Consider the following 19,665-nt stretch of genomic DNA (forward strand, 5'->3'; position numbering starts at 1 on the left):
ACTTATTGGAATATAGATGAAACACGATCATTTCAGGGCCATACTAGATGCCTGCGAAGGTTGTATAGAATTTAAGGGATGGGGGGAGACAGCAATTCCATTGCAGACATAAATATGCATATTTGTTATGACGATCTTTCCAGCAGAAGTCAGTAAAAGGTTATTCTAGTAAACTAATTATAATATGGCAATTTTGCAACAGTTAGAAGTCGAGTGTCTTGAGGAAAAGGCGGTATATGGCATGGGGATCACCTTTATTAATTCTGAGTTGGGGGGATCAGGGAAGAATTCATGAGGGAAGTAGAATTGGAGCTGGATCTTGGAGAATAAGTAGGATTTTGAAACATGGACTGTGGAGAAGGAAGGATGTTCTGGGAAATGAGCAAAGGAAGGGTGTTACAGTGATTTCAAGGTAGGGTGGATAATCTATCTTGATAGGAGGTTTGAGTATGGGGCTGAATTAGTGGGAGATGGGTGAAGGCACGCAGTGGGACAGAATATGGTTAAATGCCCTCGAATGCCAAGTAAAGGAGTTGAGTTTTTTATAAAATGAGTAAAACCATGAACAGGTTTTGTGTTTTGGCAGGAGGGGAGGGTATGACCTAACCTGCATGTTGGTAAGAATCCTTGGTACAAGGTAAAGAAAAGTGGAATGGGGAGACGGGAGACTGGAATCAGGAGACGAGTCGAGAAGTGATCAATGCCTGAACTTGTCGCGGGGCAGTGATAACAGGGAGGAGGAAACCAAAAAACATTCAGGAATCAATAACTAAATACGAAAGTAGAGGCTGAAGGAAAAGCTAGGGATGTCAAGGTTAAAAACGTGACGAATTTGTGAATTTGTCAGTTGGCATAACTTGCACTCGGAAAGATCATACCGTTTTCCTTCATTTACATTCAAGCACAGAAAGTCTAAAAAACAGACTGTGTGCTTTAGGATTGAAGTTGATATTAAGAGTACAAATACCAAAATATGTATTTTAAAAGAGACTATAGACAAAAAAAATTTTTTTTTTAAATTTCCTGGTACCAAATCATTGAGTCAATCTATCTACTAATCTTCAGCCCCTCCTAGGAGCAATTCCATTTAAAAACCATCAAATATGAATAGCTCAGTAGTTAACAGAATGTCAACTATAACTGTAAAAAAAAAAATAGTTAACAGAAATAAAACTCCTTATTCCAAGATGAGTCAAAGGAACAGTGCATAGAAATTTCTGTAGGGTTTTTTTTCACTCTGGTATTAACTGAGAAAGAAATCATTATCATCTCAATAGCTGAATTAATTAGCTTTCACTCTGAGGTGGCAATACAATATAATCATTATATCACTTAAATATGGGTACATATACTGTATTTATACTTATGCAAATCTATCTATACACATACTTGTGCCTCTATCTGGTGAATATTGAACAATACCCATATCAGAAAAGTCATTTGAAAATGAATGGAAAGAAAATTCACTGCGGAAGAGAGGCTCCCTGGTAACAAAAAATGAGAAGACGGGCTGGCACTGCCATCTGAGGGACGTGTAGTACTAAGAGGACTCCTGAGGCGGCAGAAGCACAGCTATAGGACAATAAAATGGATTCCTCAAATATGCAGAATATTGCACACCCTGCTTTTCTGCTTCTTTCTATACATGAACCCCTATACCGTATCCTACTCTCAACTCATACACATACATGTACGTATGCACACACATGTACACACATAAACATACATGCACAGCATACACCAGACTCCAGTAACTGAAAGTAGGCTACCCATTACTTTGAAATCAATAAAATGTTGGTTGCTTAAAATTTCAAGGGTCCCCGTGCTTTTAAACAGCAACACACACACGCAGAGCTGAGCAACTAGTGATCTTCACATCCAATGTGACCCAAATGTAGTTAGCATTTAGGTCTGTCTCAAATGTCAGAAATGAGAGGGAGATCGGCACTAATAATCCCATGGACATTAAAAGGAAAACAAAGGATTATTATAAGCAACTCTATGCCTTCTCTGTCTTCTGTGTTTGTAGAGAGGGGAGATGGTTCTGTAAAAATAAACAGACTATTCAAATGACGTAAAAACAAAATGTGAAATACAAAAAGCACAAACACAATTGGTTATCAGCGGTTGCCTCTGGAGAGAAAGACTTGGGGTGCAGAGGGTGGGAATGGGGGCCTTTTCCAATTATATGCCCTTTTAACAAGTTGACTTTTGCGTCAGGTGTACTCATTGCTTTGGCAAAACGTGTCTTAAGTGATAAAGTCATCTAAATGAGCTGACAGCAAAAGTCCACTGACGACTTCACCCCTACTGTATCATTTGAGACGATGAAGGGAGAGGTAACAGTGCTGTCCATGAGCTTGGCTTTGCACATTGTTAGGAGCCATTGAAACTCCTAGGTAGGTATACTCCCAGGAAATGGAGGCTTAATTAATTAATCACTAGAAAAAGAGATAGTTTTGAAGATAGTATATGATCCAAATTATTAGGCTGGATGAACAGAAGAATAATGATGATAAATTAATAAAAATTAATCAACAAAATAACAATAGCTAATGCTTGTGGGCACTCAAGTGTGTCTGGTACACAGTTAGATATTTTTAAAACAATGTTTCATTTTTCGCTCGCAAAAACCAAATGGTAATAGTAATAATAGCAGACATTTATTGAGAGTTTACTATTGGCAAGTACCATGTTAATTGCTTTACACACATTACCTTATTTAATCCTCTTGACAACCCTTAGATATCCATCTCAAAGGGTTGTCCTGAAGATTAAGTGTTAGTACATCTCAAGCCTTCAGATAAAGTCTTCAGATAATAATCACTTGATATATGTTCTCTTTCTCTCTCTCATCTATCTATCTATCTATCTATCTATCTATCTATCTATCTATCTATCTATCATCTATCTATATCTAATCTATGTATCTATCATCTATCTAACTTATTTATCTTTATCATTATCATCTTCTTCTTCTTCATCACCATCATCATCTCACCTTCCTCATCACCTTTATTGTTATCTTCATTTTGCAGGTGAGGAGTCTGAAGCCCAGACATGTTAAATAACCTGGAACAGCTGGGAAGAAAATCAGTGGGCTTGGAATCTACGATGACTGCCTTCAGAATCCTACTGTTCCCATGATTTTTTTCTTTCCTTTTTTTTTAAATTTTAATTAGTTTCAAGTATATAGTACATTGGTTAGACATCTATATAGCTCGTAAAACGGTCCCTCCCCAATTGCTCCCTCCCTCCCCTGACCCTCCGCCTAGCCAACATACTCATTCTAATTGCATTTCTTATGCCGTGCTCCCATCCCCGTGTCCATCCATCGGCTACTAATTTGTACTGCTTTAACCCTTCACCCCATTCTCCCAACCCCCCAAATTTCCCTCCCCTCTGTCCACCAAATTGTCCACTACATTTGTGAGTCTGTTATTACTTTGTTCTTTTTATTGCTTAGATTCTGCATATAAGTGAAATCATATAGTGTTTATCTTTCTCAGTCTGACTTAAAAATACCTTCTAGGTCCATCAAAGCAATGTTTTTCCATCTTCCTTTTAGTCTGTGTCTTTTAATCTGAAGCGAGTCTCTTATAGGCAACTTGTAGGGGTCTTGTTTTCCTTTCATTCATCCATTCTTTTAGTTGGAGCACTTAATTCTTTTCCATTTGAGGTACTTATTGATAGGAATGTAGTTGTTACCAATCTTTATTCCTGTTTTTGATACATGTTTCTTCTTCTTAAAGAAGTCCCTCCGACATTTTCTATAATACTGGCTTGATGGTGAAAAATTCCTTCAGCTTATTTTTGTCTGGAAAGCTCTTTATCTGTCCTTCAACTCTAAATGATAGCTTTGCTGGGTAAATTATTCTTGGTTTTATATCCTGGGTCTTCATCCTGTTGAATATTTTTTGCCAAGCCTTTCTTTCCTGCATAATTTCTTTTGAGAAATCAGCTGCCAGTCTTATGGGTTTTTCCTTAAAAGTAACTATCTGTTTTTCTCTTGCTGCTTTTAATATTCTTTCTTTGTATTTAACCTTTGACATTTTAATGATGATGTGTCTTAGTGTGGGCCTCTTTGAATCCCTGATTTTTTGGAATTCTCTGAGCTTCCTGAGGTTTTATGTCCATTTCCTTCACCAGGTTAGGGGAGCTTTCCACCCTTATTTCTTCAAACAGCTGTTCAACATCTTGATTTTCTTCAGTTACACCAATCAGATGAATATTTGGACTCTTAACAGAGTCCCATATGCTCCTTAAATTATTTTTATAGTCTTGGCATCTTATTTCTTGCCATTCTGATTGAGTGTCCTTAGCTTTCCCATCTTCTAGATAGGACATTTGATCCTTTTCTTTATTCATTCTGTTTATTCCTTTGTTTATTCCATTTAACATACCTCTCGTCTCAGATAATGTGTTCTTCATTTCATGCTGGTTCCCTTTTATAATTTCCATTTCCATTTTTTATCCTTTTTATCTTTGTTGAAGTTCTCGCTGAATTTATCTACACTTTCCAAAAGTTCATTGAGCATCTTTATAACCAGTGTTTTGAACTCTGCATCTGTTAGATTACTTGACTCCATTATATCTAGATCTCTGTTCTGTTCTCTCATATGGTTTCTGCTTCTTTGTCTTCCCATTTTGGCTGTCTTTCTGTGTCTGTTTCTACATACTAAGCAAAGCTCCTAAGTCTCCCGATCTTATTAGTGTGGATTTGTGAAGTAGGTGTTCACTGGCACAGTCCTGAGAGGGATTCAGCTGTAGGCCAAACTTAGCCCAAGCCTCTGCCCCTCCGAGGCCACCTATTAAGATTCAGCAAGCAATCCACAGATGCTGTGTTTATAGTTGCCTCAAAAGGCCATGCCACAAACCAAGGCCAGCTGCCTCCAATGTGAGTCTAGGCACTGCTCAGCAAGAAGCACCTGACTCGCTGAGGATATACCTGGATGTGGCTTGGGTGGGGCTGCAAGTTGGGGAAGGTGGGGTTTCAAGGAATTCTCTGGGCGGAGTGACCTATGTTATCCAGTTTGATGACCTCGTAGCTATGGTGGCGCTGTGTCCATGCACTTGGAGGGGGAGGGCTTGATAGAGAACAATGGATACCGCCAGCACTTCCATAATGAGCAAGTCTCGCCTCAACCCTCACACCGACAATATCTCCCTGTAAGTCCCTGTGCCCCCTGCATGCAGCCACTGTGTGTGTGTGTGTGTGTGTGTGTGTGTGTGTGTGTGTGTGTGGTGCTCAGAGCGAGCAGGTCCATAACCACAAAAATCCGCTCACGGACACAAACCCTTTAAGAGGCGTCTGCCGTTGCCACAGCCTCCGTCTCACTCAGCTGCTCAGAACCGGGCAGCCCCGCATCCTCGCCCCGTCCTACCTTCTCCTGTTGCAGGGTGATTTCTTGGATTTCTCCTTAGTTGTATGGCTTGTTCATCAAGATCCCAGATGATTTTTCCTTGCTGCTGCTCCTTGTTTCAGCCACAACTTTGATTTGATCAGAGGGATGAACAGAGCCTCTTTCATCTATGCCATGTTGGTTCTTCCCCTGTTCCCATGATTTTTATAACACACTACAAAAGCTTTCCACTGCACTGAAATTGTTTAAACTGCACCCTTTGCATCATACTCTAAGATAATTTAACCTATAGAGATCATTAAGACCATTATTAAATTTTATAAAATCGTATGTCAAAATCAAATAGAATTTTAGGAAGTTTGTGAGTCACTGCACCTTAGCCGTGACCCATAAACAAAGGGCTCATTGAAAACACTATTTGATACACTAGAAAAGTTTCAATAATTCTGTAATATTTTCTAAAATTTCAGAACTAACTAAAATGCTGGTTCACTAGCTTCTACAAAAATACGTTCAAAACAACAATAGGCCACCCACTTACTCATAAAATGTTTTTTTTAGAATTCTACCATTCTCTTACTGAAAGGTGTAGATTCTCCTGGCCTGGAGAAGAATGTGACTGACACTGACCTATTCAGAAATGCGACCATTTGAAATTTCCAGTCAGATGCAGATAAGTTTTGTTTGTTGAGGTTTGAAGTTTGAATCAAAATTCATTCAGACGTTAGCGCATTTCCATATGCTCCACTGATAACCAGGGGGGAAAGGAAGCTCTTGATTTAATCTAATGAGCAAATGGCAGTCATTGTCACTTTGCATTATGCTTGTGTTCTGCAGTGATTTTAAAAAAATCAAAATTTCTCTCGATACCTAAATGTCTACAAGAAATAAAATAGAAAAACCATTTCTAACAAAAACAGATATAGAGACCAATGAAAACCAGAAGTTTAACCATAATCTTTGTTTTATTTTTAAGTTAAAAAAAATGTGTATGGTGTGTGTGTGTGTGTGTGTGTAGTATCACAGTCTTACAAACCTCCAGTGAAATCCTAAAGCAAGAGAGCTGCCAGGATCTTTATATATAAAAATCTAATTTAATCCTCAATATGACCCTGTGAAAGGGATATTATCCTTATTTTGTAGATTGGAAGATCAGAGAAGTTAAATATTTTGCAATCTAAAAATTGGCTAGCTAGATATCCACTGGACTTCCCTCTATTCTGGTGTGCATCCTCTACTATAAAGACCGGAAAGTTGAACCCAATCTTTCCCAGACTCTCTTGCAGCTAACATTGTAGATGTAATTTTAAGCTCTGCCAAACAGATACCCTTGTAAAACATTTGGAATGTAGACGTGAAGCAAGAGCTGTCCTTCTGCTGCTTCTGTTCTTGCTGCTGGCAAGAGGATCGTGGTGTTTTGCTGTGGTAGCATCTTGGTTTCCAGTCACTAGCTTTGAGGGCATCAAGAGGCAAGACATGGGACATTCATTATTTGTATGTACAAAGTTAGCAGGCAAGCCACAGCTCTGGAGACAGTAATTGTGGTGAAGGCAGCTTTCTGATTCCTAGATGGTGGCTAAGATGGCAATTCCTGGAGCCAACAGTTCTTGTAGCTTTCTGATTCCCCATCTTCCTGAATAGCAATTGTCCTGGTAGCCCAGTTCTGCAGGATGGCTCTGAGCATCCTCCTCGAGGCTCAGCATAGAACTTGCTCCTTTACCCTTCCAGTTTCTCCTGTACTAATTCCTTTCTGCCTGAAATTTTGGTTTATTTCACTGAACACTAACTGATATAAAAAGTATCTTGCTTACTTGGCCAAGAAATACTGAGCCTAAATTCAATGCATGCCTGCCAAACCCCAAAGTCCACATTCCGTTTGATGGAAAGTCACGGAGTGAGATTTGTTTTGCATCTCATAAGCGCAGATATCCAAGGGGTGCGCAATAGGGGGACCAAGCTGGCCAAGCTACTGGGCCTACTTTGCATGAGGCCCCGGTTCTTTCACTTGTATGTTGCCCTATTCTGTACGCCTCCTCCCTATTCACCAAGCTAAGACAACTTTCATTTGTTTTCTTAAGAGAACATATACAAAGCACAAAGGAGTCAATTATTGGCTTTTCAGTCACTGAATCCTAACTTCCAAGATCCCAGACACCTAATTGCCCCAAGTTGGGAGAGGCAGGCAATCAAAGAGGAAATGAAAAGAGCTAAGACATATTAAGTACCGGGGAAGGCCCTGAGCTCTGTCTCTCCCACCCTTCCCTCATCCCCAGACTGAGTTTTCGGATGGGTGATTTGAAAGATTATAGAAATTCCACATCATTCAGTAACCCTAGAGCAGAGGGATTCTTGCGCCCTTTCCTGTGGAGAGCTTGGAGAGGCCCTCGAGGTTCCCAGCACCCCGAGTGGCATAGGAGCAGATGAAATGGCTGCACGGTTTCTCTGAACAGCCAAGCATTCCAGCACACCACTGGGGAAGCATCAGGAACCCACCCACCTGAGCTTCCAGGAAGCAGGTGGGCCAGACAGGAAGGAGGAGTGTGCCAAGAACCCCAGGATGGAGCCTCAGAGCCCTTTCCCACTGGTGACCGAAAACCAGCTAGAACGACCCCCAACAGATGTCAGACTGTGTTAATAGCACTGAGAACAAGAGCCCCACTCCCAGGGCCCAGTCCCTCCACAAGGCACATAATCCTGAAACCTGGACGAAACTCCAGAAAAAAGGTTGTTTGTTATGGGGTTTTGGGGGGAGGGGAGCAGAATAATTCTGAATTGATTGAAATAAAGTTTCCACCAGGGCTTGAAGTTGAATTAAATCCCATTATACAGAATAAGTTTATATTTCTCATGCATGGGCCCAGTGCACATTACACAGCTTCCAGTTAATTTTGACTCTCAAGTATCTAAAACAGGGGTCAGAAAACTACAGCTGGGCCATTGGGCCAAATTCAGCTACTTGTCTGATTTTTTAAAAAATTTTCCTTCCTATTTTTGAAGCTAAGTAAAGCCACAGCCATGCCCCTTCTTTGCATGGCTGTGTATGCCAAGTCGCATAGTTGCAAGAGACCACTACTGTGCAAAGCCTAAAATATTTACTATCTATCTCTTTAAAGGAAAAAAAATTGCCAGCTCCTGGTATAGAGCATGGGCTCTGCCTGGCTCCATCTCATCCCCTCCCTTGTACTCTGGGCCTTTTCTGCCATGATGCAGGCAAAGTCTTAAATCAAAATCAATGAAAAAGTTCTGCCTATCTCTGCTCTTAAAAACACGTCTACTTCTGAAGCCAGCTTTTCTTTCCTGAACTCCCCCAACATCGGTTCTCTTTTGACCATTTTTCTGTCCCCTTGTCTCCTGTGACCTTGGACTTCCCTGGTAGCCTCTTACCTCTGACTTCTATTCTATATCCTTTATGGGCCTCTCTTTCCCTGTCCACCTTTAAAGTTGGTGTTTTTTAGAGTCATCTGTGTACACTGGTCTCATTTCACCCTGCCATGCCCCCCGAATTCTTCCCAGGAAGACCAGGTTTCACTATAGCCTTCACTGCTAAGGAGATAAGCCTGTCCAGGTTACTGACTTTAGGGGTTTATTCCCTTGGCTTGCACAAACCAATACTTCAACATCTAAATGAGTAATTGATTGTCTTCCTTTGGCTACCAAATTAGTCAATATTAGCCTTGAGTAAATAGCTTAAAGAGTAGAATGATCACTTAGCGGGTAAGCTAGTGGTTAATAATAGAGGCTCTGGAGTTAGATTTATAAGCTGTAGATTTGAAGCTCTACCTCTTATTAGCTGTGAAGCCTTGAGTAAGTTGATTAACCTCTTATGCTTCATTTTATTCATCTACAAAATGGGATAAGGTATGAGAATTAATAAGTTTACTACTGAAGTGTAATAAATACATCATATAAGCTATTAGCACTGGCCTTCAATCTCAGTTTCTGTTTAAAACAATATTCTTATTCCTCAGCTTTAAAATAAGCACAGTAATACCCACTGCCACAGTTGCTGTAGGACCTGAGAAAATGTAACTCTGAATGTCATTGGCGCTGAAATTTGTAGGTTCAAAAGTATTAATAATGGGACTTTTCTTTTAAATCAGATTTTCAGAATAAACTATGCATGTTCCTTTTTATTTCTCTCCAAGCAGGAAACATGACTTAGATTAGACTTTGTGTGTTTCTAGTCTAAGCTTCTAGTCTACATTTTTATCTACTGAACTTTCTTTTTAATGATCTAATGGAAAACAGCATGCCAACCCTCGAGAATTTCACAATCACAATGCACAACCAAGCTGCTTAGCCAGATGAGTTGTCTCTAGTGCCTTCTAGAAATGATTTACACCAGTAGTTCTCAAACTTTTGCAAGGAGGGCTTGCTAAATCACAAGTTCTTGGGACCCAAACTCATACATTCTGATTCAGTAGGTCTGGAGTAGGGTCCTTAAATTTGCATTTCCTACAACTCCCCAAGGGATACTAAACTGATACCTCTGGACTAGGGACCACACCTGAAGTAGCACTGGTCCACACAGACAACTTAGAGAAGTTTTTGGGAATAAGTCAATATAAAATAGAATAATTCTTGTCAAACAACTGATAATGAGTTGGGCATCAACATTTATCAAGACAAGCGGAAAATAGTCACACTGCCATAAAACCCTATGTTAATAGATTCTAAGACCATAACAATAATAATAGGCAACTACTGAGTTTTGACTATGTACCAGATTCTTTCTAAGTCCTTTGCACATATTAAATTTATTTTCATATTTTTTTATTTTATGGATGTATTTAAAAATTAATAATGTCATTTTCTGGATCATCTCTTTGACCGTTGTATACTGCCATTCAAACTAAATGCCCTCATTTTTGTTTATGCCCATAATCTCATTAACAGAAGCGGTACGATTTATTTGTCAAAGCTGTGAAAAAGTGGCAGAGATAAACTTAATATGCATAAGATTTACTCAGTTCAGGGATGGCCAAATGGAGCTCTAGGTGAAACGAGGTTTAGATGAACAAATTGCTTGATCAGAAAAAAGCAGTGGGGAACTGAGGCCTCACATGACATGCGGTGTAGGCATACCAAACCCAAAAGAAACTGTGCCTTAGTCACATTTTGAGCAACAAAACCACATAATCTAAATAGTCTATTATTTTCTTGATTTTATATATTTGTTCGTATTTAATTTTATAAACTCATTTTGCTTTTGTTGATGTATTATTACATTGTACACTTGAAACATATAATTTTATTAACCAATGTCACCCCAATAAATTTTATTTAAAAAAAATAGCATAAGAATTTAATAAAAGCCATTCGAGTCAACATTAGAAACATGGCCCACTTTGAGAAAGCTCCGTATATAACTTAAGTTTGAGAAATTCTGTGTTATAATAGTATTTTAACTGAATAGTCTATACCAGTGGTTCCCAATGGGGCAATTTTGCTCCATAGGGGACATTTAGCAATGTCTCCTGTAATTTTTGGTTGTCACAACTAGGGGGTTGATAATGGTATTTAGTAAGTAGAAGCCAGGGATGCTGCTAAACAACTCACAATGTATATAAGACATTCCCCTATAACAAAGAGTTATCTGTCCCAAAATGTCAATAGCATTGTGCTTCAGAAACCTGGGTCTAACTTTCTCTTTCATCAATTCACAGCAACAGGAGGGGCAAGATGAACTATAGATATTTTTTACTTATGAAATTTACAAACTAGGTCAAAATACAAGACAAACAGACATGTAATAATTAAAACATTATAAACTGTGGATTCAGAGTAACAGCCCGTTTTTCACTAGAGCTACTACAAAGCTCTTTTTCTTTCATGTAGGTCAGCAGTTTATTTTTCAAAACTCCATATAGAATTTTATTTTTATTTTAATCCAACTTTCAAGCTGGTCATTTTTAAACTTTTATTTTTCTAACCAATTAGCAATCCCTCCCTGCTTTATCTCAACTCTTTTCTTAATTGTCACATAAGCGGATTTCTACCTCCATCACTCTGCCTCAAGAAAAAATTGTCACCAAATATGGAGGTTGAAGTATAATATTTACTTTTATTATTTGGAGGTATGAAAGAATTAAATATTGTAAAAGATTGTGAATGTATTTTTACAACGTAGAGTTACATATACCAACTACCAGTGATGAACATGGATTTTCATTATGTCATTCAAAAAACATTCATTCCATAATTACTATGTACCAGGCACTGTGTGGGATGCTATGGGGAGTGATAGAGCTAAAAAAGACATAATCTATCCCCTCAAAGAATTTATAAGTTATTTTTGTACCTGTAAAAACTTGACTCTCCACAAAAAGTATAAGGATATTTTGTAGACCGTAAATGAGCTCTTTTAAGTTTTCTTTCTAGATGTGTTTTAATTTTTAAATTCTGAGCATACTTAATTTTTAAAAAATCTAATGAAATCACACCAAGTTTTTAAGAGGTGACTAGTGTAGTTTTACATAATCTGATCATTTGCACTTTCAAAGGTTTGAAACATCCTCGAGCCATTCTTATGTGACTGTTTATTTTTATGGCAATCTTTGGCATCTGGAAACCCGAATTTGGCATACCATTCAACAGATTCTGCTCAAGGGCAGTTCTTATTCAGCCATAGAAGTTAGCAGAGTGCCTAACACACAGTAGCATTCCATAAATACTTGTCAAATGAAGAAATACAAAGATAAATAGGTTAACCTTCTAGTCCACTCCGTCCTTTTTTCTGAAATTTTATGAACTTATTATCTGTGCCTTTACTGGGAAAGTAATCATATAGGACTTTATATGGAGTCATTGTCGTATTTCATGTGTTGTATTTTATCCATTCTAAATGGATTGTAATTTCATTGATTCTCACACAGCATCTCTCATATATCTATGTTCTCATTAAATGAAATATTTGTTGAATATAAGCTATTATTACTTCTTTCTTTCCCTTTGATTTTTTTCCTCTGTTTCTCAATTAACTAAAGTAAGTGAAAATGTATTTTTAAATATCCTTTTAATAAAGTCTTATTCTCCTTGATCTTAATTTAAAAGAGATATAAGTTCAAGTTTTTCTTTCTTTAAAAACTAAAAAATTAAAAAAAAACCCACAATCATAAATTTATTTTAACTGTGTATAAGGTTCTAAATAGAAAAAAGGTTACTTATACCTAAACTAAATATTCTAACTAGCATTTCCTAGAGGTCTATGACATCCCAACAAAGGTGAAGAGACAGGAAGAAGTACAGGCAGAGAAGGAGAAAATGGGAAGTTATCTGTAAAAAGGGAAGACTCCATTCTGAGGGATTTCAACAATCAAGGTAGTAAAATCTTAAAAAAGAGAAAAACGCCAACCAAAAGATGCTTATCTTAAAAAGAAAAGAAAGAAAAGAAAAGGAAAAGAAAAGATGCTTACCTTTGCAACCCTCGCAGGTTAGTGCGTTATAATGGTATCCAGATGCTCTGTCTCCGCAAACGACACAGAGCTCATCCCCTTTTATTCTCCCTGCGGATGCTCCCACTCGGGCCTTCTTTGTTACAGGAATCTCTGCTACCTCAGTCACTCCCTGGTAGAGAGTCTCAGCAGGCATTCGCCTGAGTTCATATATTCCTGGAGAGTACCATTCTTCCGGCTGTTGGGGATAGAAACCCAGGTTGGGATAATAGGATGATGAGGAAATCTGAGGTTGAACTTGAGGAAACTGAACATTGTTGTATTGTGAGTATGATTCCACTTCTAGGTTCTGTCCCAGAGGACCTGCTGCTTGTTCTGTGAGTACACCTGAACAAAAGTGACAACAAAACCGGAATTAACATCATCATAAATTAGAGAGTCAGTTTTAGCATATGGTCAGAAATGTGGGCCCTAAGACTGAAATATTTAACTATATAAGAATTAACAATTTTTTTACATAAAAAAGCCTACTTAAAAGATTTAATGACTAAATTAAAAGCTCATAAAAATATCTACAACAGAAAGAACAGGCCAAATACTCATATCATTAATGTGTGAAGAGCTCTTGCAAACCAGTAATAACAACATGGAAAAAAAGGAAAACAAACAGGAATGTTTAAAAAAAAAAAAGAGGAAATGAAAAAGTATGTTGAAAAAGATTCAACATGGAAAATATTCAACATTCCATGGAGAAAGGGATAAAGGACATGACTGGACAGTTTTTAAAAACATAAGTGTGTTATAAACATACAAAAATGTGCTCATCCTTGCCATTTATTAAAGTTAAACTGAAACTGCAATAGAAAATATTAGCGTTTTCATCCTTAAATGTATAAGGTTAAAAAAAGTTTGACAATACACACCCTTGGGAAAGCAAAATTCTTGGAGGGCAATTTGTCAATATTTTTCAGCATTTAAAACTCAAATATTCTTTTAACTCAACAATCCACTGCTAGAAAATTTATTTTAAAGGTATATTGCATCTGTATGAAAATATGTTTATTTTAAAGGTATATTGCATCTGTATGAAAATATGTTTGTGTAAAGATATTCATTTGCAGCAACATTTGTAAGAACCATAAATTGAAAACAATGTAAATATCCATCAATAAGAGTCTGGTTAAATAAATTATATTATGTCCACACACTGAAATGCTATACAGATGTGAAACAATAATTTAGATCTATATGTGCTGATATGGAAAGGTTTCTACAATGTGGTGTTATTTTAAAAAACTAAGTTAGAATAACGTATATATTTATGTGATTAGAAAAACTGCATATGTGTGCGTGCACATGTGTGCACACACATCCACACAGCATTTTTTGCACAATACAAAAGGAACTGAATGATGGTGATTGTAGAATGTGAAATAGCTGCATTGTTTTCTGGGGTTGGAGACTGCACGACCTTTTTATTGTTTGCAGTTTTTGCCATGTGTATATATTATTTTAATCATTATAATAGAGAAGTTTTTAAAAAATGTATTGCCTGAAATTAGTCTACCTGGGTTCAAATCTCAGCTCTATTGTTTATTATATATGCATATTGGCTATTAACAGTTTTAAGGCACAGTTTTCTCTTCACAAAACAGGGCATAATACCTACTTCATTAGGTTGTTGTAAGGAATTAATGAGATAATGGATGCAAAATGCAAACACTTTGCTAAATGTGTACACACATAAAATGCTAGATAAATTATAGCTGCCATCAAAATAGTAATAATAATAATTATTCCTACTATTATTATGAAATGAGCCCTTCATAGATAAAACCTCTAGGTAATAGAAAACTATCAGGTTGTGAAAATGATTCTATTTCCTAGAAACATAAATTATGGCTCTTTAGAAAATAGCAGTTTTTAAATTATACAAAACACCCAAAAAAGTTCATAGACATAAATAAGATATATGGAAGTATACAAATATGTCTGATTCTTCAAAGCAGAGTCAGGCAATCCTCTACTAAAATCCCAACCCCACCTCTTACAAACAATGAAACTTTGAGCAAATTAAAATACTGATAACCCCAGTTTTTACAGCAGCAAGCTTGGGATGAGGATCAAAAGAAATAATACAGATCCACAGATCCTCATCTGATCCTCATCTCATCCTCACCTTGGGATCACTTGTGTTTTGAAATGTAGAGTTGTTTGGATTTTAGAATAGAAAACCATACTATTTCTCCCAGTATCATCTGGGACAGAATCCAGAACCCAACAGCAATATTTTCTACAATGTAATGTATAAATATTCACACTAAGAGGAATAACTAAAGGCCATAAATATCCTCACGTTCATTCGGGTCAGGTTTTGCCACCAAGAAACTTGTGCCAAACTTTTAAAAAGATGCTTTGTTTTCAGAGTTTTGAAATTTGTCAATTTGTGGTTGTGGATCTATAAATCTAAACACATAAAATGCTCTTTTTAGTGCTCAAAAGATGACTGATACTATATTACTATTATTGATAGAAAACTATAATAAAGAACTCTTTACTGGAGTTCTTCTTAGTGCCAGACATTTGTATATCCTCACTTCTGTCCCACAAAATCCTAGGAGTTAAGTAACATTATTATCCCCACTTACAAATGAGTAGCCCGAGGCACATAGAAGTTAGGCAGCTTTAATCCTAACAACCTAAGTAGCTAAAATTTGAACTTTGGGGAGTCTGACTTCAAAGCCCACGTGCTGAAATGTTCCTCTCTGGGATCATTTCAGATGTGTGATGCTTTGAAGCATCATATAGCAAAGGCTTTAAAATAGTAAAGCCTTTCTCTTCCTCTCTCTGTAGTTGAGATCCTTAGTCCCTTCAATGCCTCCACTTGCAGATATAACTAGATCTGCAAGGCTCTGCATGACCCTACCCTTCCTCCCTTTCTTCCTCCCTCCTTCCCTCCCTCTCTCCCTTTCTTCCTTCCTTTCTTTCTTTTCCAGCTTGTCTGTTCTGACTTGTCTGTTCCTTGAATGTGCCTTGCTGCTGCCAGACATAGGACTTTCCTCCATACGCTATTTCTTGAGCCCAGAATTTTCCTCAACATGGCCGACTTCTCCGACAGCTCTTCTCACTAAGATCCACTTAACTCTAAATTTCTCTTGAAGTATAGTTTATCTTGGGAAATTTTCCCTGACTCTAAGCCCCTGGGCATCCTGGTTCTGAATCTAGTTAATCAGTACTTACCTACCCATTCTGGGTCAACCTTTGCTCATTTGTAAAGAGAAGACTTCATGCTAGTTGATCTCATAGTTCTTTATATTGAAAATGTCCATAAGTATATGACTAATAGTCTATGAACATTAGAATTTAGGGCTTTGTGATAATGGCAAAGTGGAGTATATGCATATTTAATGTTTGTTGAAGAGAATGCTTTCCACAATGACCCAGGAAATGATAGACAGAATACAAAGTATATAATATCTGTGCAAATATCAATTTCCTCTCTTTCATGCTTGCCTTATCCATATAAAACCAGGACTGAATCAGAATATCTGGCAGAAGTTTTGTCTAGTGACCACAAAATGTGAGAATATAAAAATGTGGAATTATTACAGGAAAAAAAAGGGTATAAGCAAAATCCTGATCTATTTCATAACTATGACTAAAATCTCTGGAGTGAATAGGACTGAAAATAACTAAAAAGTATTAAAAACATTAGTGTCACTTGCCCTTATACCTAGATTTTATCTTCCAACCCATCTTGCCCCACTCAACAACTCATCTCCACCCTCAGCCCCAGTTCCTCTCCACCTACATGTCCAATAAGGCTAAACAACTTGCCTGAGGTCAGTCTATTAATGACAATCTGGATTCTGTAGAATCCAAAGAAATGTATAATATTTTTCTCTTTACATGACAATTCCAAGGTCTCTGAGCATTATTTCAACAAAACAAATCTTTTAGTAATTGACAGATATAATGGAGTCCCAAGTCAGATCATGGTATCAATATCATATCACTCTCTGGAATCATCTTTGTGAAAATGGAAAACTTTCACAAAGACATCAATTCTATTATATGAAAATAACAAAGCATGGTAAGAATATGAGGTCAGTATACAATATTAAAAAATAACACTTCTATTTCAAAAGCATATCCACATCTAGTATTTTACAGTGTCCCCACCAAATCTCTACAGAGGCAATAAGTATACAGGAAACTTACAACCCCTAAACCAGAATGGCCGACATATTCCAAAATGGCAAGACTAGAACAATTTCCACCATGAACTGACTGTGAAATCTTGAATGACTGCCTAATATTTTTCTGTTTCAATTTCTTCTGTAAAATGGGATTATTAACACCCACTCTTGCTACCTCATAAGGTAGTTCTGAGTATAAAATACGGTCATTGAAAAAAGGTTTTGAGAAGTTGAGGGCCATAAAAAGATATGTCTGTTTCCTGAAGAATCTAGCAATATCCTTATTCTAATGACAGTTAGTTGATAGTTAATTAGTAATTATTAATACCTACCAGTCTGTTTTGATGATATAAATGATAGGATATGTTTTCACTTATATATATTAAACACTTACTCTTTGCTAGACACTGTGCTAGGCTTTGAGGATAAAATAGTGAATAAAACAGATAGAAAAGCCACAGCCTTTCTCGTGTGTGTGTGTGTGTGTGTGATGTGTGTATTGTGTGTGTGTGTGTGTGTGTGTGTGTGTTTGGTGGGGGGGGGCGGCGTTAGTTTGTGGGGAAAGGGATGTCAAAGGCTGAGATAAAACCAAGTAAACAAATACAGAATTTTTTAATAGAGCATAAGATGTAGAGAGGGCAGAAGTAGGTCGATTGTAAAGTATACTTTCTGAAAAGGAAAATTTATTTCTACTTTGATATAATTTAAAGAGAAATATATTTGCATATATACATCTATGCATACATGTGTGTATTATATATGTATATATATTTGAATTTGTGAGTGCTTTTTTGGAATCAGTCTATCAAGGAGTGGAAAAATTTGGATTCTTTTATGACAGAAAATCCTCTATGAGAGTTTAGGGAAGAGTTTTTAAATGAGAATACTGGATTAGATTCCAGGGGAGTCTGAGATCCTCTGCACAGGAAAGTAAAATTCTTCTGGGTAGAGAGTCTCTAGCATTTAACAGTTTCTCGAAAGGTGTACCATCTAAGGAAACTTTCAGAGATGATGGAAGTGTTCTATCCCTACCAACATATTAGCCACTAATATGGAATATTGAGCATTTGAAACATGACTAGTGATAATAAAAAAATGAATTTTTTATTTTATTTATTTAAATAATTAAAAATTTAAATAGTTACATTTGGCTAATGAATACCATATTAAACAGTACAGTTTGTGATCAGAACCACTTTGTATCCAAACGAAGGAATCAGGTTCACATAATAACAATGGCACTTTCCCATGATCTTGCAGTTTCTAATGAGCCTGATAAAGGTCCTGGTTTTATACAGTTTTTCAACCTTGGCACAATACTGACCATGGTAAATATTTTATGAATGCTTGTTGAAATGTTTCATGAATGAAAAAATTGCCTTCTCTGCCTTCCTTTATTTCCTAATGGTTTCTTGACTAGATGATACAGCTTCATTTGTGAAATTGTTTGCTGTTCCCAGTGCCAGGCCTTTGTGATATTCATGGCTCTCCTCAACTTGTCAGCTGACCACTTCCTCTGTAAGGTCTGTTCCATCTCCCCTAGGTAGAACTCATCTCTCCTACCCTCTATACATACCTCTACTACACATTACAATCATTTTTGTTTGTTTATAGGCTTATCTTCTATGCTAAACTTGAAGCAGAATGACATACTGGTTACAAGGGACCTACTTCATGGACAAATATGGATTCAATTCACCCACAACTTGCTAGATGTATAAACTTGAGAAGGACATTGAACTTCTTTAAGCTTCTGTTCCTTCCTCTATAAAACTGGAATAATATAATATAGTGAGAGGTTATAGTAAAGACAAACTAAGACTAAATATAAACTGCATAGTGCCTGACACAGTATAAACAAATATTCAATATATTTTTGCTACTGTTGTGGTTAGTCTGTGAACTTTTTAGAGAATTCTGTTCTGTTCTGTTCTATTTTATTCTATTCTATTCTATTCTATTCTATTCTATTCTATTCTATTCTATTCTATTCTATTCTATTCTATTCTAATTTTTCACTCCTGGCATCTTATCCAAAGCCTGACACAGTGTAAATGTTTAATAAATATTAAGTTGAAATGATGGAAAATTTGCTTCCCTAGCCTTCTAAAGAATTTCCATTTCTAAATACATTGTCAGTCACTTTTAAACCCCACATTTAAACAAAGAAGTATGCTGCCAAATCTGTGATCAAAAGTATATTCAAAATTATAATTATTGTAAAAATGATTAGAGTTTTTCTTTAACTGAAAATTTAAAAGGTAACATACTGTTTTGAGAAAAATAATAAAACAGGCAATATATCATACTGTCTTAATTATAATGTATGTTTTAATTATAATATGCGCTTTAATTATAATCTATATTTTATTCCAGAGACAACGAATAGCTGAGGCCTAAAGCTGAATTCTTTACTCGCCTGATTTTCCACAGACTATTAGAAGAAATCTGCTATGAACCTAGTTCAGAAAATAAGTGTTTCTCAATCTCTCTTTATTTTTCTTACCACAACACACAGTTTGAAATACATCTTGCATCATGACCCCTGTACACGTTTATACATATGTATAAGTGATTGAAACAAAATTTCTGTAAAATAACACTTATCTTTACTTCTTGAGGTGTACGCTGATGTTTCTATTCTACTTTATTTCTATTCTATTTTCCTATTCTATTCCAGTTTTTAATACTGGTCACAAGCCACAAAAC

At 36.6% G+C, this 19,665-nt stretch overlaps 1 protein-coding gene across 5 annotated transcripts in view; it reads right to left on the bottom strand.

Annotated features, from left to right (window-relative positions):
- The window catches only part of NR1H4 (nuclear receptor subfamily 1 group H member 4), a 63,549-nt gene that overhangs the window by 22,996 nt on the left and 20,888 nt on the right, over positions 1-19,665 (bottom strand). For all 5 annotated transcript variants that reach the window (XM_039877991.1, XM_039877993.1, XM_039877994.1 and 2 more), the window contains one exon: positions 12,779-13,144. In XM_039877991.1, coding sequence (XP_039733925.1) covers positions 12,779-13,144 — 366 coding nt within the window. The remainder of the gene's footprint in view (positions 1-12,778; positions 13,145-19,665) is intronic.

The sequence above is a fragment of the Pteropus medius genome, unplaced genomic scaffold (assembly GCF_902729225.1).
Source record: "Pteropus medius unplaced genomic scaffold, Ma_sr-lr_union100, whole genome shotgun sequence".
NCBI lineage: Eukaryota > Metazoa > Chordata > Mammalia > Chiroptera > Pteropodidae > Pteropus > Pteropus medius.